The following is a 23,402-nucleotide window of genomic DNA, read 5'->3' as shown; positions in this document are numbered from 1 at the left end:
ATATCATGGTGTCATTTGGAGAGGCTGGTTATAGGGATTCCCTGTATTCATGCAGAGATGTTTTCACCTAGTAAAGGGCCACCAAAACAGACATCATATTATGAGAATCAGGTGCTTAACAATCATTCTTACTATTTATGAGTACAATTAAAAAAAAAAAAAAAAAAAAAACATTAATTAGATTGAAACCTGGGAGCATGTAACAACTTTTTTTCCTGTGCCTACATCCAAAGAAAAAGATGGCATGTGGGAACTTGGTTTGTGGATTGCACTCAGGGATGCCAAGTATGTGTGTGTGTGTGTGGGGGGGGGGGGGGCAGAGCAGTGGCGTACCAAGTGGGGGCGGTCCGCCCCGGGTGCATGCCGCTGGGGGGGTGCCGCGTGCCTGTCGGCTCCGCTCGTTCCGTGCTCCCTCTGCCCCGGAACAGGTTACATCCTGTTCCGGGGCAGAGGGAGCATGGAACGAGTGAAGCCGACAGGCGCGCGGCACCCCCCAGCAGGTAAAAATGCACCCGGGGGGGGGGGGCGCATCGGCGATCCGCCCCGGGTGTCAGCCACCCTAGGAACGTCACTGGGGCAGAGGGAGCAAAATTCCCTAGGCCTGGCCTCTTGTTTTGGAGTGCTTTGGGTCCTACTGATCTGTACATCTGCCGTCTGGAATGTTGGAAGATGGAAATAAAAATATTAAAATTTGGACATACTCTGTAGAAGTTGTTTTGTACTTTTGCAATGTGATGGATGCCTGTTCGTGTATGTGCATGTGATAATCTTTGAATAACTGCCTATACTTATGGCTATGATTTCTGAACATGCGGCATCATTAAAGGACAGACTTTTAAATGCCCAGTTGGGTATATATGGTAATCTGTTAAATGTTTCAGACATATCCACGTACTTGCTCCCATGATGAAACTGAATTCTATTACTCTGTCTCACTGAATTTTCAAATCCAAGTTTGCTTGGGATAATGTGTGATATAAATGTCAAAAAAAGACACAGCCTATCCACCTGGATGGTGATGAAAGCAAGTTTGGTCCAATGAAAACTAACTCAAAATAACCTGTTCCTTAGCTGGACTCTAGTATTACCTTATTGAAAATGTGACCATACCATGCCTCTGTGGTTATATTCCACTAATAAGTTAAATGATTAACTGGCTTTCTTGAAAGGATTATATACTACTACTACTAGCCTTTGGATGCATGACTAGGAACAAAAACATATACTTATTTATTCAATATCACGATTCCTCAGGTACAGCCACAAAACAACCTTTTATGGTGGATAGTGTTCACAATGAGCTCCTTTTATTATCGACCAGATCGAGATAAGAGTTTTCAGTTTTGGTACAGTGTAAGTCATCACAAACAGAAAATATAAGAAAACCAATGAACGGCATTAGGGACTTATATCCCATTTATGTTTCAACAAAAAAGATCTGCATGAAACAAAATATTTATTTGTATTTTGACTTATAAAACCACTTGCTGCTGAAACATGTTCAAAATAGAATAATAAATTTGTGTATCTAAAATGAAAACTTCTACAAAACAGATAAAGATGTGATTCCATGTGCCCCAATGAAAGGATTGTTTAATTGTACTTCCATTTAATTTTAATATATTCCATCTTTATAACACTAGCAGGCTCATTTTTGAAAGAGATGGACGTCCATCTTCCGACATAAATTGGTACTTGGACGTCCATCTCTCAGAGACGTCCAAATCGGTATAATCGAAACCTGATTTTGGATGTCTCTAACTGAAGTCCGTCGCACAGACATCCAAATTTCAAGGGGGCATATCGGAGGCGTGGTGAAGGCGGGACTTGGATGTTCCTAAGTCTTGGACATCTTCGAACCATAATCGAAAAAAGCAGAGACGTCCATGACTACAACTTGGACGTTTTCATATGGACCTGTGTTTATTACGAATAAGGCACAAAACGGTGCCCAGAATGACTAGATGACCACTGGAGGGGATGACCTCCCCTCACTCCTCCAGTGGTCAATAATCCCCTCCCACCCTCAAAAAATATTATTAAAAATATTACTTGCCAGCCTCACATGTCATATTCAGGTCTATGACAGCGCATGCAGGTCCCTGGAGCAGTTTTAGTGGATGCAGTGCACTTCAAACTGGTGGACCCAGGCCTATAACCCCCCTACCTGTTACATTTGTGGAGGAAACAGCAAGCCCTCCAAAACCCACCAGAAACCCTCTATACCCATATCCAGGTGCTCCCCTTCACCCGTAAAGGCTATGGTAGTGATGTACAGTTGGGGTAGTGGATTTTTGGTGGCTCAGCACACAAGGTAAGGGAGCTATGTACCTTGGAGCATTTTATGAAGTCCACTGCAGTGCCCCCTAGGGTGCCCAATTGCTGTCCTGGCATGTGAGGGGGACCAGTGCACTAGAAATACTGGCTCCTCCCATGTCCAAATGTCTTGCATTTGGACGTTTTTGACTTGGACATCTTTGGTTTCGAAAATCGCCGAAATTCAAAGACATCCAAATCTAAGGTATTTTTGAAACGAAAGATGGACGTCCATGTTTTTTCGAAAATATGCTTTTCCCCGCCCCCAGATTTGGACGTTTTACACAGACGTCCAAATCCCAACTTAGACGTTTCTTTAGAAAATGCCCCTCTAGGCTTCCCAAGGCAGATTACAACAACAGTTAAGATGAACTCATCAGGAAACAGGATATCCTCACTGAAATTTGGACATCTGTATTGCATGTAACAGTGTAGAAAGATAAGCACAAAATACGGGCGCCAAAATGGAGTTACTGCCCAGCTACTGCGTGGCTCTTGCGGTAATTTCATTTTTGGCGTGCAATATGTGCGGCTGAAAAATAATTTTTATTTTTGGAAATGCGTATTGGGCGCGCCAAGTGGCATTTGATGAGCGCAGATCATTACCAATCAGTTACCGCATGAGACTTTACCGATAGGTCAATGGCTGGCAGTAAGGTCTCAGACCCAAAATGGATGCGCGGCAATAAATGGAAGTAAAAATGGTCAATGCAATAAAAGGTTTTTGGGGGAGGGGAACAAGGCATTTTTTAGATATGTTAGTAATAGGATGAATTGCAAAAGTGGCATTGTGAGACTCAAAGTTGAAGGGGAGGAATATGTAAAAGCTGATGAGGATAAAGCGAATATTTCTGTTCACAGATGAAGGGTTGGAACTTGAACTACAGAAGACAAACACAAATAGGAATGGAAGTGATGCAGACCTTGAACAATTTTCAGAAGACTATGTTTGTGATAAACTAGCTAAACTAAAAGTAGGCAAAGAAATAGGGGTGGATGGGATACATCTGAGGGTACTAAAGGAATTTAGGAAGTTCTCGTGGTTCCACTGTCTAACCTTTTCAATGCTTCTTTAGAGTCAGGAGTGTCCTGGAGGACTAAAGAAGTGTGGATTGTAGTTTCTCTCCACAAAAGCATAAAAGGAGGTGGCTGGGAACTACAAGCCAGTTAATCTGATCTCTGTGGTGAGTAAATTAATGCAAACACTTTTTAAAACAGAGGATAATGAGGTTTCTGGAATCCAATGGATTGAAGGACCCAAGATAGGGTTTACTAGAGGTAGAACTTGTTGGATCAAGGGGGAGCACTAGATGGGGTGTACTTAGATTTCAGCAAAACCTTTGACAAAGTCACACATAGGTGATTTACCGAGTGTGTTCAGTTTATGAAAATGATGTTACCACTAGGGTGCCATAGGGATCGGCCCTTTATCTGGTTCATTTTCAAATTTTTGTAAGTGATATTGCAGAAGAACTGTTAGGCAAGGTTTGCAGGTGTCATGTCCCCTACCTCAATGCAAGCGGCGTCCTTGGGCTGCGCGGGGTCCAGTTGACACGCACACTTGACTGGCACTGCCCTGAGCCATGTGTGTGTAGTTCTTCTCTGGGTTTGTTCAGAGATCGGTGGTTGCAGGCTCCTTGATTGCTTTGCTTCCACCCACCTGTGTCTGCTCTCCTCCTGCCTGGCTTCCCTTGCTTCTCTCCTATTGGTCTTTTGGTTCCTCCTTCTCCTGCTCTTGTCCAATGGCTGTGCTCCTTCTCCCTGTTGGTTCCTGCTGATGTCAGACACCAGTGCTTTATCAGCTGAGCTCTTCCTGGACTCCATGCTTCGGCTTCTACTTTGGTAGGTGTTACTTGCTCAGTAGTTTGCTTCTTATCTACTTGTCCCTCGTTGCTGACTTTGCCTGTACCTGGATCATTCTCTTGCCTGCTGCCTTCCTACTGACTTTGCCTGTACCTGGATTACCCTCTTGACCTGCTGCCTGCCTACTGACTTTACCTATGCCTGGATTACTCTCTTGCCTGTTGTTTGCCTATTGACATTGCCTGTACCTGGATTACTCCCCTGCCTGCTGCTTGCCTATTGACTTTGCCTGTACCTAGATCACTCTCTTGCCGGCCGGCTGCCTGCCTGGCCGATACGTTCACCACCCCACTTCCAGTTCCGTCTTGTAAGTCCTACAGGCCGCCCGCACCTAGGGGCTGAACCTCTAGGGAACGGCGGTCAGCGCAGGTGAAACCCGGGGTTGTCCGACTGCCAAGCAGAACCTGGTTCGAGTACCGGGCTCAGCAGCACTCTACTTGGTACAAGAACTCACAAGTCTGACAGCAGGTGACACAAAACTCTGCCATAGAGTAGACAGTCTCTAGGATAACACTAGGAGGAATCTAGTAAAGCTTGAAAAGTGGTCTAGAATTTGGCAGTTAAGATTTAATATTAAAAAATGCAGGGTCATACATCTGATCTGCAGCAACCCAATTTAGAAAAAGCAACAGCAAAAGCTAGAAGGATGCTTGGCTGCTAGGGAGAGGAATGGCCAGCAAGAAAAAAAAGAAATGATAGTGCATCTGTATGTCTCTGGTGAGACCTCATTTAAAGCAGTATTTCTTGGGGTTTTTAGGCTATCCAGAATGAATATGCATGAGATAGATTTGCATATCTAGGAGGCAGTGTGTACAAATTTCTCTCACGCATATTCATTGAGAATATCATGAAAGCCTGATTGATTAAGTGTGCCCTGAGGACTGTGTTGAGAAGCACTGATTTAGACTACTGTGTACAATTCTGGAGACCGCACCTTCAGAGATATATAAACAGGATGGAGTCGGTCCAGAAGGAGGCTACTAAAATGGTCAGCGGTCTTCATCATAAAGCATTAGGGGGAAGACTTAAAAGAACTCAGTATGTATACTTTGGGGGAAACAAAGGGGTGGGAGGAGGAGATATGTTAGAGACCTTTACATACTTTCATGGCCACATCAGCGCTGTTCAATCCAGTCCTTGGGGTACTCTCAGGTTTTAAGGATTTCCACAACGAATATGAATGAGAGATTTGCATTCTAAGGAGGCAGGGAATGAAAATCTCATACATATTCACTGTAGATATTCTGAAAATCTGACAGGCTGGGTGTGGCCCACTGACTGGGTTGAGAAGCATTGATCTATGCCATGGAGTTTTTATATGTCCATCATATCTCCTCCACACACTTCCCCCCCCCCCCCCCCATATCTTTTACATCAAAAACTCTGGTACAAGGGGTCATAGAATGAAGGTGAAAGGGGAAACATTCAAGAGTAACCTAAGTAATCTCTTCAACAAGGCATACCACAATGATCCACAATAGGAACTGTAACACATCACTACTCACTTGATATCCTGAATGTTTTCTCCCTATACCTTATTGGTTATTTCTTTTTTATCATCCATATTATTAATATAATACCAATTGTATCCTTTACTTTGGAATGGCAAACTATTATGTTATCTGTATAATCTATTATGTCGTCAAAGCGAATGCTACATACCTGTAGAAGGTATTCTCCGAGGACAGCAGGCTGATTGTTCTCACTGATGGGTGACGTCCACGGCAGCCCCTCCAATCGGAAACTTCACTAGCAAAGTCCTTTGCTAGTCCTCGCGCGCCCGCGCGCACCGCGCATGCGCGGCCGTCTTCCCGCCCGAAACCGGCTCGAGCCGGCCAGTCCAGTATGTAGCAAGACAATACACTTCAAGGGAAGACACAACTCCAAAGGGGAGGCGGGCGGGTTTGTGAGAACAATCAGCCTGCTGTCCTCGGAGAATACCTTCTACAGGTATGTAGCATTCGCTTTCTCCGAGGACAAGCAGGCTGCTTGTTCTCACTGATGGGGTATCCCTAGCCCCCAGGCTCACTCAAAACAACAACCATGGTCAATTGGGCCTCGCAACGGCGAGGACATAACTGAGATTGACCTAAAAAATTTACCAACTAACTGAGAGTGTAGCCTGGAACAGAACAAACAGGGCCCTCGGGGGGTGGAGTTGGATCCTAAAGCCCAAACAGGTTCTGAAGAACTGACTGCCCGAACCGACTATCGCGTCGGGTATCCTGCTGCAGGCAGTAATGAGATGTGAATGTGTGGACAGATGACCACGTCGCAGCTTTGCAAATTTCTTCAATGGAGGCTGACTTCAAGTGGGCTACCGACGCAGCCATGGCTCTAACATTATGAGCCGTGACATGACCCTCAAGAGCCAGCCCCGCCTGGGCGTAAGTGAAGGAAATGCAATCTGCTAGCCAATTGGATATGGTGCGTTTTCCTACAGCCACTCCCCTCCTATTGGGATCAAAAGAAACAAACAATTGGGCGGACTGTCTGTGGGGCTGTGTCCGCTCCAGATAGAAGGCCAATGCTCTCTTGCAGTCCAATGTGTGCAGCTGACGCTCAGCAGGGCAGGAATGAGGACGGGGAAAGAATGTTGGCAAGACAATTGACTGGTTCAGATGGAACTCCGACACGACCTTTGGCAGAAACTTAGGGTGAGTGCGGAGGACTACTCTGTTGTGATGAAATTTGGTGTAAGGGGCCTGGGCTACCAGGGCCTGAAGCTCACTGACTCTACGAGCCGAAGTAACTGCCACCAAGAAAATGACCTTCCAGGTCAAGTACTTCGGATGGCAGGAATTCAGTGGCTCAAAAGGAGGTTTCATCAGCTGGGTGAGAACGACATTGAGATCCCATGACACTGTAGGAGGCTTGACAGGGGGCTTTGACAAAAACAAACCTCTCATGAAGCGAACAACTAAAGGCTGTCCTGAGATCGGCTTACCTTCCACACGGTAATGGTATGCACTAATCGCACTAAGGTGAACCCTTACGGAGTTGGTCTTGAGACCAGACTCAGACAAGTGCAGAAGGTAATCAAGCAGGTTCTGTGTAGGACAAGAGCGAGGATCTAAGGCCTTGCTGTCACACCAGACGGCAAACCTCCTCCAATGGAAGAAGTAACTCCTCTTAGTGGAATCTTTCCTGGAAGCAAGCAAGATGCGGGAGACACCCTCTGACAGACCCAAAGAGGCAAAGTCTACGCCCTCAACATCCAGGCCGTAAGAGCCAGCGACTGGAGGTTGGGATGCAGAAGCGCCCCTTCGTCCTGTGTAATGAGGGTCGGAAAACACTCCAATCTCCACGGTTCTTCGGAGGACAACTCCAGAAGAAGAGGGAACCAGATCTGACGCGGCCAAAAGGGAGCAATCAGAATCATGGTGCCTCGGTCTTGCTTGAGTTTCAACAAAGTCTTCCCCACCAGAGGGATGGGAGGATAAGCATACAGCAGGCCCTCCCCCCAATCCAGGAGGAAGGCATCCGATGCCAGTCTGCCGTGGGCCTGAAGCCTGGAACAGAACTGAGGGACTTTGTGGTTCACTCGAGATGCGAAGAGATCTACCAAGGGGGTGCCCCACGCTTGGAAGACCTGGCGCACCACTCGGGAGTTGAGCGACCACTCGTGAGGTTGCATAATCCTGCTCAACCTGTCGGCCAGACTGTTGTTTACGCCTGCCAGATATGTGGCTTGGAGCACCATGCCTTGACGGCGAGCCCAGAGCCACATGCTGACGGCTTCGTGACACAGGGGGCGAGATCCGGTGCCCCCCTGCTTGTTGACATAGTACATGGCAACCTGGTTGTCTGTCTGAATTTGGATAATTTGGTGGGACAGCCGATCTCTGAAAGCCTTCAGAGCGTTCCAGATCGCTCGTAACTCCAGAAGATTGATCTGCAGATCGCGTTCCTGGAGGGACCAGCTTCCTTGGGTGTGGAGCCCATCGACATGAGCTCCCCATCCCAGGAGGGACGCATCCGTGGTCAGCACTTTTTGTGGCTGAGGAATTTGGAAGGGACGTCCCAGAGTCAAATTGGAGCAAATCGTCCACCAATACAGGGAGTCGAGAAAACTCGTGGACAGGTGGATCACGTCCTCTAGACCTCCTGCGGCCTGATACCACTGAGAGGCCAGGGTCCATTGAGCAGATCTCATGTGAAGGCGGGCCATGGGAGTCACATGAACTGTGGAGGCCATGTGGCCCAGCAATCTCAACATCTGCCGAGCTGTGATCTGCTGGGACGCTCGCACCCGCGAGACGAGGGACAACAAGTTGTTGGCCCTCGTCTCTGGGAGATAGGCGCGAGCCGTCCGAGAATCCAGCAGAGCTCCTATGAATTTGAGTCTCTGCGCTGGGAGAAAGTGGGACTTTGGATAATTTATCACAAACCCCAGTAGTTCCAGTAGGCGAATAGTCATCCGCATGGACTGCAGGGCTCCTGCCTCTGATGTGTTCTTTACCAGCCAATCGTCGAGATATGGGAACACGTGCACCCCCAGCCTGCGGAGTGCCGCTGCTACCACAGCTAGGCACTTTGTGAACACCCTGGGCGCAGAGGCGAGCCCAAAGGGTAGCACACAGTACTGGAAGTGGCGTGTGCCCACCTGAAATCGCAGATACTGCCTGTGAGCTGGCAGTATCGGGATGTGTGTGTAGGCATCCTTCAAGTCCAGAGAGCATAGCCAATCGTTTTGCTGAATCATGGGGAGAAGGGTGCCCAGGGAAAGCATCCTGAACTTTTCTTTTTCGAGATATTTGTTCAGGGCCCTTAGGTCTAGGATGGGACGCATCCCCCCTGTTTTCTTTTCCACAAGGAAGTACCTGGAATAGAATCCCAGCCCTTCTTGCCCGGATGGCACGGGCTCGACCGCATTGGCGCTGAGAAGGGCGGAGAGTTCCTCTGCAAGTACCTTCTTGTGTTGGAAGCTGTAAGACTGAGCTCCCGGTGGACAATTTGGAGGTTTTGATGTCAAATTGAGGGTGTATCCCTGCCGGACTATTTGCAGAACCCACTGATCGGAGGTTATGAGAGGCCACCTTTGGTGAAAAGCTTTCAACCTCCCTCCGACTGGCAGGTCGCCCGGCACGGACACTTGGATGTCGGCTATGCTCTGCTGGAGCCAGTCAAAAGCTCGCCCCTTGCTTTTGCTGGGGAGCCGCGGGGCCTTGCTGAGTCGCACGCTGCTGACGAGAGCGAGCGCGCTGGGGCTTAGCCTGGGCCGCAGGCTGTCGGGAAGGAGGATTGTACCTACGCTTGCCAGAAGAGTAGGGAACAGTCTTCCTTCCCCCGAAAAATCGTCTACCTGTAGAGGTAGAGGCTGAAGGCTGCCGGCGGGCGAATTTGTCGAATGCGGTGTCCCGCTGGTGGAGAGACTCTACCACCTGTTCAACTATTTCGCCAAAAATATTGTCCGCACGGCAAGGCGAGTCCGCAATCCGCTGCTGGAGTCTATTCTCCAGGTCGGCGGCACGCAGCCATGAGAGCCTGCGCATCACCACACCTTGAGCAGCGGCCCTGGACGCAACATCAAAAGTGTCATAAACTCCTCTGGCCAGGAATTTTCTGCACGCCTTCAGCTGCCTGGCCACCTCCTGAAAAGGCTTGGCTTGCTCGGGGGGAAGAGCATCAACCAAGCCCGCCAACTGCCGCACATTGTTCCGCATGTGTATGCTCGTGTAGAGCTGGTAAGACTGGATCTTGGACACGAGCATAGAGGAATGGTAGGCCTTCCTCCCAAAGGAGTCTAAGGTTCTAGCGTCCTTGCCCGGGGGCACCGAAGCATGTTCCCTAGAACTCTTAGCCTTCTTTAGGGCCAAATCCACAACTCCAGAGTCATGAGGCAACTGAGTGCGCATCAGCTCTGGGTCCCCATGGATCCGGTACTGGGACTCGATCTTCTTGGGAATGTGGGGATTAGTTAAGGGTTTTGTCCAGTTCGCAAGCAATGTCTTTTTTAGGACATGGTGCAAGGGAACAGTGGACGCTTCCTTAGGTGGAGAAGGATAGTCCAGGAGCTCAAACATTTCAGCCCTGGGCTCGTCCTCCACAACCACCGGGAAGGGGATGGCCGTAGACATCTCCCGGACAAAGGAAGCGAAAGACAGGCTCTCTATGGAGGAGAAAGCTGCCTTTCAGGAGAGGGAGTGGGATCAGACGGAAGACCCTCAGACTCCTCGTCAGAGAAATATCTGGGGTCTTCCTCTTCCTCCCACGAGGCCTCACCCTCGGTGTCAGACACAAGTTCCCGAACCTGTGTCTGCAACCTCGCCCTGCTCGACTCAGTGGAACCACGTCCACGATGGGGGCGTCGAGAGGAAGACTCCCTCGCCCGCATCGGCGAAGCTCCCTCCGCCGACGTAGTCGGGGAGCCCTCCTGGGAGGTGGCCGCGGTCGGCACCGCACGCGGTACCGACGTCGGGGACCTCAACCTGGGCGATGGGCCAGCCGGCGCCACGCTCGACGGTACCGGAGGCGCAAGCACCGCCGGTACCGGAGGGGTAGGGCGCAACAGCTCTCCCAGAATCTCTGGGAGAACGGCCCGGAGGCTCTCGTTCAGAGTGGCTGCAGAAAAAGGCTGAGAGGTCGAAGCAGGCGTCGACGTCAGAACCTGTTCCGGGCGAGGAGGCTGTTCCGGGCTGTCCAGAGTGGAGCGCATCGACACCTCTTGAACAGAGGGTGAGCGGTCCTCTCGGTGCCGATGCCTGCTGGGTGCCGAATCCCTCGGCGACCCAGAGCTCTCGGTGCCGACACGGGGAGGAGACCGGTGTCGATGCTTCTTCGATTTCTTCCGAAGCATGTCACCGGAGCTCCCCGGCACCGACGAGGAGGACGTAGAATCCATCCGTCGCTTCCTCGGGGCCGAGACCGAAGAGGGTCGATCTCGGGGGGGCTGTACCGCAGGAGCCCTCAGGGTAGGAGGAGACCCACCCGAGGGCTCACCGCCACCAGCAGGGGAATGGACAGCCCTCACCTGCACTCCACTCGATGCACCACCGTCCGACGACATCAGGAGACGAGGTCCCGGTACCACCGACGTCGATGCAGCTATCCGATGTCTCGGCGCCGATGCAGAGGCCCGATGCCTCGATGCACTCGATGCAAGGGCGGCCGAGGAAGATGGTCTGGACGCTGACGACGTCGATGCACTCGAAGATCCCGGTGCCGATGCCGACGAAGAGCCCGAGAACAACATGTTCCACTGGGCTAGTCTCGCTACCTGAGTCCGCCTTTGAAGCAGGGAACACAGACTGCAGTTCTGAGGGCGGTGCTCAGCCCCCAGACACTGAAGACACGACGAGTGTCGATCAGTGAGCGAGATAACCCGGGCGCACTGGGTGCACTTCTTGAAGCCGCTGGAAGGCTTCGATGTCATGGGCGGAAAAATCACGCCGGCGAAATCAAAAGCCGAAATGGCGAAAATTGAAGCACCAAAAATTTAGAGGGAGAAAAATCTCGACCGAGGCCGAAAGAGGCCTACCCCGACGACGAAAGAAAACTTATCGGGGCAAAAAGCTGGAAGTACGGGGAGGATTGACACGAAACCCGGGGAGGGTTTCCGGAGCACTTCCCGCACTAGAAGAAAGCTTTTCCGAAGAAAAAACACGCTCAAAAAAACTTTGGACGCGCGAGGTCGACTCTCCGGGGCTCGACACGGCGAAAAAACGACTGTACCGAGTGCGGACAAAAGACGACTGGCCGGCTCGAGCCGGTTTCGGGCGGGAAGACGGCCGCGCATGCGCAGTGCGCGCGGGCGCGCGAGGACTAGCAAAGGACTTTGCTAGTGAAGTTTCCGATTGGAGGGGCTGCCGTGGACATCACCCATCAGTGAGAACAAGCAGCCTGCTTGTCCTCGGAGAATATTCTTTATATAATTACCAATTATATCTTCTACTCTGGAATGGCGATCTATTATGTTATCCAGATAATCTATTATGTCATCCATGTTCTTTATGTAATATTGTAGGGGGGCAGCTTGACTGTTTTGCTGAAACTGGAGTCAGTTTATACTAGAGTTAGATTTTGCTGTAAAGGACAATCTATTGTGCTTAGCTAAAAGAAGCTGTAACTTGTAACATGGCAGCCATTAACTTTGCTTTTTCTGTGAAATACATTTTCAATACATTTTCTCTCCTTCTGTGCCTTTTCTGAAATGTAAGGCTTGCTAAACTTAGATGAAACACTGTAGCCTGCAAGCTGACAGTTAGCTCAGAGGAAGCAGCTGTAACCAGATAGCAGAAACCAGCTGGAACTTGTGCTGCTTATCAGTATATTGCCTTATATGGTATATGCAATGCCAAATAACTGTGAATAGACTAGAGACCAGTGTTGGAAATAGAGGGTTGTGTGCAAAACCAAAGATAAGTTTCGTTTCCTGGGTTTTGTGTAAGACCCTCTGTCTGTAACTGCGCATGACTACTGATAAGAGTGTATAAGAACGAGTGTCAGGTGACGCTCGGGGCACAGTATCCTGAGACTGAACTCAGTGCTGTACATTGCTAGCAATAAAAGCTGTCTTGCCTTTGGAACCAGTTGCCTCTTGTCTCCTGTTTTACTAGCTGAGAATCCTGTTACAATATCAATTGTACCTTTTTACTCTGGAATGGCGAATGCCATGATGGAACATTGTAAGCCACATTGAGCCTGCAAATAGGTGGGAAAATGTGGGATACAAATACAACAAATAAATAAATAAATAAGGAAATTATTATTTACGTAAAAATTGGACGACACGTGGAACAGACTCCCAGTAGAGATGGTGGAGACAAGGACTATATCTGCTCATGAAAGCATGGAACAAGCACAAATAGTCTTTAAGGAAAAGGAAGGGCTAGAAGAGATTAGTAGTTGGTACCTATGATCTTTATCTACTATCATTTCTGTGTCTCCATATACACAGTTCTCTGTTATTTAAAAATACTGTATTGACACCTTTCTAATGACCTCATTTTTCACAAGTGGTATAAATGGCCATTTTACTGTATATCTATACTATAGGTCTAAAGAATAAATTAATTTCAATAAAGCATTACATTTGCCAAAGTAAAATTCAATTCTGTATCACATTCATCACAATGAAAGAATTGTCAGAGCAAAGCCATAACAAATGGGTCACACAGTCACATAAGTTTAACATAAATGCCAAGAGTAAAATATATAAAAGACCTTTTAAGAATCCATAATGGATTTGAGAGTGATCCCATTAACCCTAACTTAAGCTCCATGTTCCACATGCAAACTGCAAGACATAAATTACACACAAATTGTTATTAAACTGGTAATTTCATTTGTACTGGGCTGTAATAATAATACTTAATGACCACATACATCTATAGAAGGACAGCATGCCACACAAGATAAATCAAGGTGTTGCAAGGCCATAGAGAAATACAATTCAAGGTCGCAATGGAAGGTTACATACATTGCTCAGTATCAAAGAGCCAATGAGGCATATTTTCAAAGCACTTTGGGAGGCTAAGTTCCATAGGTTTCTATGGAACTTTGGGAGGCTAAGTGCTTTGAAAATGAGCCTCAATGTGTCTGCAGGTTTCACAACCCTGTGTTCGCACTGCTTAAACAAGTCTGTGAGTATAGGAATGTAAAATTTGGTTTTCTAACTGTCTGAATCATGATCCATGTAGTACAGATGACCTAGAGGTTGAAATGGTTTGTGTAAACTTTTTATCATAAACCTTCACGAAAGAAAAGACCTAAATGTTTTACTCTCTCAGCCCTACTAGCCTTAACAGGCAAGAAATCAACACTCAAGCCCAGATCCTTCAAAGGTACTTTGATTGTGCTGCTCTGCAATCTTCTAATAAGGGCCTGCAGCTCATGGTTCAGGTTTTGAAGTTCTTCATTTTCACTCATGGTGATATTTCGCTCTTTTACAGTCAAGTCTTTTTGCCATCTAACCAAGGCCAGTCTCTCCTCCAGTTGCTCTAAGCTAAAAGAGAACAAATTAGTTTATATAGCAGTTCTGACATCACAAATTCAATTCATTCTAATAAAGTCTGATTCAGACAGCTACAGCTAACTATGGAGTGGAGGAGTGGCCTAGTGGTTAGGGTGGTGGACCCTAGTCCTAGGAAACTGAGGAACTGAGTTCAATTCCCACTTCAGGCATAGGCAGCTCCTTGTGACTCTGGGCAAGTCACTTAACCCGCCATTGCCCCATGTAAGCTGCATTGAGCCTGCCATGAGTGGGAAAGCACGGGGTACAAATGTAACTAAAATAAATAAAATAAAAAATATATTACACCAAATTTGATAGTACCAATAGCAGGTTTTGCAACCATTCCTCTCTTAAACAGCAGAAGCACTTGGGAAATACAGAAGATAAATGGGTAAGTTATACAAGCATACTAAATCATCAGTGTTGCTTACATGTTATCTTAAAATTTTTTTTACTGAGGCCCAGATGCACAAAACCTAACGAGCCAGCAACGTGGTTTTTATACCAGTTTTAGCCGGTTTAGCGTGCAAGGAGTAATGCACAAAGAGGTTCTCTGAGCTATTTTCCTATCAAGGTAGCAGCTAACGAAAGTTGTATGCAAAGCTATTGTAACAAGCTAATTACTATACAAATGTGCATGCAAAGTGATGCACAGGTGTTTTCCAACCCGATGCAAGAAGCAGCCCCTACCTTTACTGTCAACATTTTTAACAGGTGGTCAGAAGCTGTTGGTACTGCCTAGAATGACAACTGAAAAGCGGCGTGAAGGGGTGGAGGCAGTGGTGTGCTGGAGCCGGCTCGCTCTGGCTCGCAAGAGCCGCTTGTTAAATTTTGACAGCTCTTGCGAGCCGGTTGTTGTTTGGGGCGAGCCGGATCCATTGCAGGAGGTAAGCATGGCAGGAGGGCGCCATGCTTACCTCCCCTCCCGCTCCCAAACATGCCCAGCGAGTGCCCTTCGCCCCCACCGTCCCCTCCCGCTCCCATCCATCTTTTTTAAATACCTCCTCGCCGTTGAAGCGCCGCATTAAAGCCCTGCTGCTGCTGCCCAAGCTTTTCCTCCATTTGCTGTAGTTCGCGTGAACTTCGTGCCCTTAGTCCCGCCTTCTGAAGTCATACATCAGAAGGCGGGACTAAGGGCACGAAGTTCACGCGAACTGCAGCAAACAGGGAGGGAAAGCTAGAGACAGGCAGCAGGACTTTATCGCGGCGCTTCAACAGCGAGGAGGTATTTAAAAAAGATGGATGGGAGCGGGAGGGGACGGTGGGGGCGAAGGGCAATCGCTGGACATGGATGGGAGCGGGAGGGGAGGGCAGGGGAGGGAGGAAAATCGCTGGACATGAGATGGGAGCGGGAGGGAAGGGCAGGGGAGGGAGGAGAATTGCTGGACATGGATGGGAGCAGGAGGGGAGGGCAGGGGAGGGAGGAGAATCGCTGGACATGGATGGGAGCGGGAGGGGAGGGCAGGGAAGGGAGGAGAATCACTGGACATGGATGGGAGCGGGAGGGGAGGGCAGGGGAGGGAGGAGAATCGCTGGACATGGATGGGAGCGGGAGGGGAGGGCAGGGGAGGGAGGAGAATCGCTGGACATGGATGGGAGCGGGAGGGGAGGGCAGGGGAGGGAGGAGAATCGCTGGACATGGATGGGAGTGGGAGGGAAGGGCAGGGGAGGGAGGAGAATCGCTGGACATGGATGGGAGCGGGAGGGGAGGGCAGGGGAGGGAGGAGATTCGCTGGGCATGGATGGGTAGGGGGGCAGGGGAGAGAAGAGAATTGCTGGGTATGGATGGATAGAGGAGGACAGGGGAGAGAGGAGAGTTTCAGGACATGGATGGAGGGGAGGGAAGGGAGAGAGAAGAAATGCTGGACATGGAGGGAAGACAGAGGAAGGAGATTAGATGAGGGAAAAGGAAGTGAGGAGAGAAACTGCACATGGATGGAGAAAATAGGCAGAAGCTGGATCCACTGTACAGTCAAGTCTGCAGAGGACCAGAAATGAAGAAGAAAGGAGGAAAGAAAAGAAATAAATGGAAAGGAAGCCCTGGAAACGGAGTCAAGGGAACAGATAGAGAGCAGCAGAATCAGATACTGGGCCAGCATGATCAGAGAAACAAAGTCACCAGACAACAAAGGTAGAAAAAAAATAATTTTATTTTCATTATAGTGTTTGGAATAAGTCCACTTTGAGAATCAGGTGCTGAACATTAAAAGTTTATATTTATTTACTTATTTATGGCATTTTATCCCATATTAAACATGAATTAGATTGGAACCTGGGATCATTTAATTTTTTTTTTCCTGGAGAGAGTAATGCATTGCCCCCCCCCCCCCCGGCTATAGCTAGCTCTGCAATTTTTGGGGGGGGGGTGCAGAGGTGGATGGGGGGGCGCAGAGGTGGATTGGGGGGGGGGGTGCAGTGGTGGACGGGGGGTGCCGAGGTGGACCGGGGAGAGAGCCTGTTAAAATTTTACCAGCACACCACTGGGTGGAGGGAAGAATTTCAACTTGTCAGAATCATCCGGATCCTCGCAGAGCAGTTCTTCTTTTTTTTTTTTTTGTTTACTTCCTCAATTGACAAGCACTGAATAAAAGGCCTTTAACCCCCCCACTGAGCCACAACAAGACACAAAACCTTCAAGTAATTCTTCAGGAATTCAGTATAAGGAGAACTCTAAAGAGAAAAACCGCAACCTCCCCGAGCCCTGAAGCAGTAGAAAGTGAGGTCCTAGTCACTACTACAATGGGATGAGAGGACACAGGGGTGGGTGAGATGTACGTGGGCTCAGCAGGAAAAAGTTTGGCAGAAGTAGGGGAAACTCCAAAGAACAGCCAAACTTTTTGTAAGGCGGCGGCTATCCAGACCACTTTCTTCCGATGGGGTACAGGCCAGCAGCAGGCACCAGCGTTCAGGCACCCGAGTGGGAAACAAACAAACAAAAAATACTTTTTTCATACACAGAGCTTGTCTGCGTTGTGAGAAATATGAGGGTGAGAGGGAGAATGAAGGCACATGGAGGAATGAGGAGGCTCGAGAGGGAGGGAGACTGGGTAGAGAAAGGAAGGAGTCTTTTCCCCTGGGGGACTGGAGAAAAGGAAAAGACTACAATTCCCAGCAGCCCCTGAGTAGGTCCCATGGTAGAAACAGGGACTTCAATCCCCAACAGCCCCCAGAGGAGGTCAGGAGAAGGGAGTTGGAAAAACCTGTCCCAGAGAGCCAGGATGAGGGAAGGAGTTCTGAACCTGCCCAATCAAGCAAATGGAGAGCAGCTGAGTGGGTGTGGGGAGCAGGGGCGTAGCCACGGGCGAGTCTGGACGGGCCCAGGCCCAGTCACTTTCCCTCCAGGCCCGCCCACCCAACACAGACCTATCAAGTCTCCCGCGAAACACACGGTGCCAGCTCCCATTTCCGGCCACTGCTGCGTCTCCTGTTGAGCAGCAGCAGCCGGTACAAAAACAAAAAGCTAATTAAACAACCAAAAATGTTTTTAAAAAGGAAGCGCGGCACCGCAGGCAGCCATCAGGCATTGGTTGTCGGCTCTGCAGCCGCTCCTCTCGCCTCTCATGTCACTGCGCTCTTCCGGGGTCCTACTCCAGGGGCAGTGATGTGAGAGGCGAGAGGAGCGGCTGCAAAGCCGACAGCCAATGCCTGATGGCTGCCTGTGGTGCGGCGCTTGCTTTTTAAAAACATTTTTGGTTATTTAATTAGCTTTTTGTTTTTGTAGCGGCTGCTGCTGCTCAACAGGAGAAGCAGCAGTGGCCGAAAATGGGAGCTGGCGCCTCGTGTTTCATGGGAGACTTGGCAGGTCTGTGTTGGGTGGGCGGGCTTGGAGGGAAAGAATGGGATAGAGAGAGACACTGGATGGAAGAATCGGGAGAGGGGGGTAGACGGATGGAAGGATGGGGAGAGAAAGAGGGAAAACAGATGGAAGGATAGGGAGAGAAAGAGGGAGATGGATGAATGGATGCAGAGAGAAAGGGGAGAGACTGGAAGGATGTGGAGAGAGAAGGGACACTGAACAGAAAAGAGTAGAGAGATAGAGAGACACATTAGATAGAAGGATCAGGAGAGAAGGTAGATGGGTGGAAAGATGGGGAGAGAAAGAAGGAAGACACTGGATGGAAGGGAAGGGAGAAAGAGGAGACACTGGATGGAAGGATGCAGAAAGAAAGAGGGGAGACATTAGAAGGACAGGGAGAGAAAGAGGAGAGCTGCTGGATGGAAAAAGGGAGTAAAGAAAGACTGGAGAAAAAGAGGAAGGGACATGGGGAGAACAAGGGTGAGAAAAAGATGAAAAGCCATAGGTAGTTAAAGGAAAAAGAAGGAAATTAAAGAATGGATAGTAAGAATGAATTCAATCTGGACAGAGAGAGGCTGAAAAATATTGAAGAAAGCAAAGAAAAAGGAGAGAAAAATTACAAATGGCGTAGAAGAGTTAAGCGAAAATGAAGGAAAGCAGAATCTAGAGACTGGGAGCAACACAATGAGAAAAAGTAAATGGCCATACAACAAAGGTAAAGAAAATAATTTTATTTTTAATGTAGGATAAAGTAATATGGTACCTGTGTTAATAACGTTTCAGAGACCAATACTTCCTTAGATCAGGATAGGATACCATAACAGCATTATACTGACCTGAGGCAGGAGGTTTTGGCCTCTGAAAGCTTATTGAAAAGGGTGTTAGGCTATTAAATAAATTATTTTCTGAAACCTGATGAACTGAAAAGCAGCACTTTACCCCTGTGTGACAAATGCATCTGATTAGTGTGACTACATTTTGCTGGGGGAAGGGGGTAGAGAGAAAATTTTGTGCCCACCCACTTTGGGTTCAGGCCCACCCAAAATTGGCAGTCTGGCTACGCCACTGGTGGGGAGGAACATATGGACTGGCAAGGGGAAGAAAAGGAGGAAGAACTAGAGCAAGAGGAGCCGATGGAGATTGCTGTTTTGACTAAACTGGAAGGAAAGGAGGTGAAATAGGAGAGGGCTGCTTGGGAGGAGAGCCTGGTAGAAGGGAAAAGGTGGCTATCCCACGAGGGGAGCTGAGAGAACAGGTTTACCATGGAAGGGTCATGCGGGGGTTGGTCAGGGTATAATGCTGGCCTGGTTGGGGAGGGACCCTTGCCACTCTCCCTAGGTTGATTTGTTTTGAAAGGGAGAGAGGAAGAGTGGTGGTTTTGAGCATAACTGCTATACATGAACTGCTGGGAGTTTGAACCCTTTCTGAACTGCTGTGTTTGGGGAATTGTTTTGCCTAACTGCTGACATGAACTGCTGGGGAGGGTTTGAACCCTTTCTGGAGATACCGTGTTTGGAGAATTACTTTGCATACCTGCTATACATGAACTGCTGGGAGTTTGAGCCCTTTTGAGCTACTTTGTTTGAAGAATTGCTTTGCATAACTGCTTTATATGAACTGCTAAGATTTTGGAACCTTTTGGTTTTTTTGTGTGTTGTTTTGAATACTATGCTGTTGAACCGCTATGCTTCTTGAGAAATGCTGTGGTGGGAACTACCTTTGGAGTAGCAGTTGACATAAAGAGATTACAATAAAGTATAATGATCTGACCTTGTGGATTGCCGTGTGCTCTTTAGCAGTGGATTACAGCACACAGCTCAGCTAAAGGGCCTACGGACTCAAGAGTCTCCCGGTGCAGGAGACTTTTCCAAGAGTCTCCCATTGGTGGAGACCTTACAGCATGTATGAAAGCCATCTGTGGCATGTGCACAGCAGCCATGTTTAGCAACTGGCTGCTCTGTGCATGCTCAGCTGGCCGACCGGATTCCCCCCATCGCATGCAAATGAGCCATGTTCACAAAAGCAGCAAGTAGCTCACTTGCATGCGATTCTCGTTGGGAATCCATCTGTATTTCTAAATCGGTAATTTTTACCGATTTGAAAATACAGATGGATTCTTAACGGGGAACTTAGTGCATCTGGGCCTCAGTAAGCAAATTACAAGTGTGGTTACTAGTATGGTTCTCTTCCTATTTCTGTGTCTAATTTGTTATACTCCCAGTATCGTAAACAAGATGATCCTTGTCTTGGCTTCAGAAAAAAGCAAGGAACACAGCATGAATTTTAATTTCTAGTTCTTTGATAAGACAGATTTACAAATGACTATCAGGCTCATTTTCGAAAGAGAGGACGTCCATCTTTTGACATAAATCGGCACTTGGACGTCCATCCACGTCCATAAAGCTTAGTATGTACTAACGGAATTAGCGTGGGCTAAATGCTAGGAAGTCCATAGGTATAAAATTAATTTCTTAGCATTAAGGGCACACTAATTCCATTTAGCACATGCTAAGCTTTAGTAAAAGGGCCCCTTAGGCTGAACCCTGCTAAATCATAATGTATGTGGTTTAGTTAAAAAGATAGGTTTTGGAGGTCCAACCTACTATGTTGCTGTATTTCTTTTAAAATAAATACTGTTCAGAATTTGGGATTTTATTTGGATTCAAAACTGAATCTTGATAAACAAATTTCAGTAGTTGTTGCTTTGCCAGTTAGCATTTGTTCAAGAGTTCTTTCTTTAGAAGGATGATGTTGCCACCTTGATACATACTTTGATTCCTACTCAATTTGATTATTGTGCTTTCTATATGTAGGGCTTCCTAAAGGCAGTTATAGTGGTTACAAATAGTGCAAAATACTGTGGCCAGATTATTAACAGAGACAGAGTAGTCAGATATCACCCCTGTTTTTGAGATGTTTGCATTGGCTGCCTGTTGAATATAGGTCTACATTTTAAAAAGTTTTGTGAATGGTTTTCCGGGTTTTGAATCTTCAAAAACTAAACTATATAGCAGAAATGCTGCTGTCTTACGTCCCACAGAGATTTCTTTGTTGTCTCAGCAAGTGCTGTTGTCAGTTCCATCTTGTGCTCAGTTGCAGTGTACCTGACAGAAAGCTTTATGGAATTCACTGCTTATATTTAAGACCTTAGGTTACCTGAAGTTTCGTAAACTTTACCTGATGTTTCGTAAACTGGTCAAGTTATGGTTGTTTTCAACAAAAGATGACTTATGTGGTGTGGTTTTTTTTTGGGGGGGGGGGGGGGGAGGGGTGAGTTTGACAAAGGTGGGAACTAGAAGAGTGTTATTAGATGGGTGGGTCCAAAAAGACAAGGAGGTGAAAATCCCTATGATGAGTAGGAACAGGAAGATTTGTTTTTTTTTATTTATGCTTGTTGTTAATTGATTATTTTGCTGTGCAACTTTGAATACTGTAATTTCCCATTTTATTGTACTATGCCTTGAGAAGTTTTATAAAGGTATCAGGACTACACCGAATATTCATATTCAATTCAATTTGGCCACGAATACATTATTCGTATTCAGCTGAAAAGTGATTTAAATTTGAATACGAATAATACCAAGGGCGGTCTACCCCGGGTACAGGTAATAAGGGGGTACACTGAGCAGTCACGGAGACACAGTCTACAAGCGTGCAGCTGCCAGCTCTAACAGTCCCCTACCTCGGAACAGGAAGTTGATGTCAGAGAGGGCAGGGGACCAACAGAGCCAACAACTGCACACCTGTAGACCGCGGCTTTGTGACTGCTCAATCCACCCCATCACTGCTTGTAGGAGGGAGGGCAGGGCGTGATGTGCTTGGAGGAGGGGGGTGCTCTGCCCCGGGTGGCAACCAAGCTAGGTACATCACTGATGCTGAATCTTACTGAAATAAACACTTGATCTCTGATTTCACATTGCTTCTTTTATTATTTGTTATGTTAAAACGCAATGCCCATTATTCATATTTGGTATTCGTATTTGGCTGAATAGTAAAATATGCTATTTGATACAGCTCTAAAACAAGTTATCAAATTTAATGTATATATAGCTCCTTGATATGATCTTCAGTGTATCTCCTGAGTGAGTCCTTGTATAAAATTATTAATATTGTAATTCTTATCCTGTTCTGTAAGGGCTGTTGGATATTATTGGAAGTTTTGTGGTTGTATGTATTTGGAGGGATGAGTAGAGAAAAAGAGATAAACATTGGGGATCCATTATGGGGAAGGAGGTTGGTCAGCAGTAAGTACAGGCCCCCAAGACCCCATGGGTTGAGGTTAATTCTGGAAAGACACGGGGGGGGGGGGGAGGCTTGAAGATGAAGAAAGAGATGCAGTGGGCTTATTGAATGTGTATTCTATGGTAAATAAGACAAATGTGATTAAAGATTTGATTTATCGGTACAATTTATTTTTTGTGTGATAGAATTTAGGTCAGGGAGGGGGATTTGGCATCAATAGTGCAAGCATGTCCTAACGATTATTCTTTTTTCGTGTTTAAGGGTGGTGAAGAAGAGAGGAGAGGTTGTCACAGGTACAAAACTTAGATTATGAGCCCACTAGAAACACAAGAGGTACCTGTATGCAACACATTAACCACCACTTTGGTAGTACTACAGAAAGGTGGCATATCAAAAATCTAATAAACATACACTTAAATGGCTACACTCATGGTTGCAATCATATCATTCCTAAAGAAGTACAATACTCATTCAGAGGTAACACAGAAAGTGCTTCACTCTGAGTAGCAGCTTGGTCCTCTCTTCTAGCCAGTTTAGATAGTCCTCACTAGGAGCACAGTTCACTGCGCTAAGTAGGGAAAAGACACCTTTTCTATTCCTTTTCCTCGCCATTTTAATTTTTTTAAAGTTCTCTATTTTTAACATCATATTCCTTTAGTGGTCACTCCAGTTCTAAGGTTTCCTTGTGTAAATTTCCACTATGCTGGTATCTTCTCTATGTCATGGTGCAATGTTCTTGGGCTATTGCTTCCATTCTCTTCTTGTTCGATGAAGACAGGGTAGCTAGATTGTTTTTGTGTCTACTGCCTTGGAAAGCTAAATCTGCTCCTTGAGCTGCTAGGACCTGGCTACAGAAAAATGATTTCTCAACTTCTACAGTGTAAAAAGATGCCTAGACATGGAGACTGCTGAGATTGTTGTCCTGCAGGTGTTTGATTATGTAGGCAACATTGCATCCAGTCTCCTCCACCAATACTAGCAGAATAGCCACATTATCGTCCAGTTATGCATTCAAGCATTGATGCTTTCTGGGAACATGAGCATTCTCTTTGGTTGTACTGAATCATTTCCTGTTAGGGGTTTGTGGTCTCACCCAATGGAGAAGTGCTTTGCTACATCCCACAGGTTCTGGATTGGTCTGGTATGGACACTAAGGAAGGAGAAATTAAGTCTTACCTGATAAATTTTCTTTCCTTTAGTCCTACCAGACAAGTCCAAAGACCCTCATCA

The 23,402-nt window shown here is 47.3% G+C and overlaps 1 protein-coding gene across 2 annotated transcripts in view; it reads right to left on the bottom strand.

The window, feature by feature from the left end:
- Positions 1-13,720: 13,720 nt before the first annotated feature.
- The window catches only part of LOC115462273, a 47,424-nt gene continuing 37,742 nt past the window's right edge, over positions 13,721-23,402 (bottom strand). For both annotated transcript variants that reach the window (XM_030192283.1, XM_030192284.1), the window contains exon 5: positions 13,721-14,125. In XM_030192283.1, coding sequence (XP_030048143.1) covers positions 13,864-14,125 — 262 coding nt within the window. In that variant the 3' untranslated portion in view covers positions 13,721-13,863. The remainder of the gene's footprint in view (positions 14,126-23,402) is intronic.

Source organism: Microcaecilia unicolor, chromosome 2 (genome assembly GCF_901765095.1).
Source record: "Microcaecilia unicolor chromosome 2, aMicUni1.1, whole genome shotgun sequence".
NCBI lineage: Eukaryota > Metazoa > Chordata > Amphibia > Gymnophiona > Siphonopidae > Microcaecilia > Microcaecilia unicolor.
Note: the sequence above shows the minus strand (reverse complement) of the source record. Positions and strands in the feature narration are given on the sequence as shown.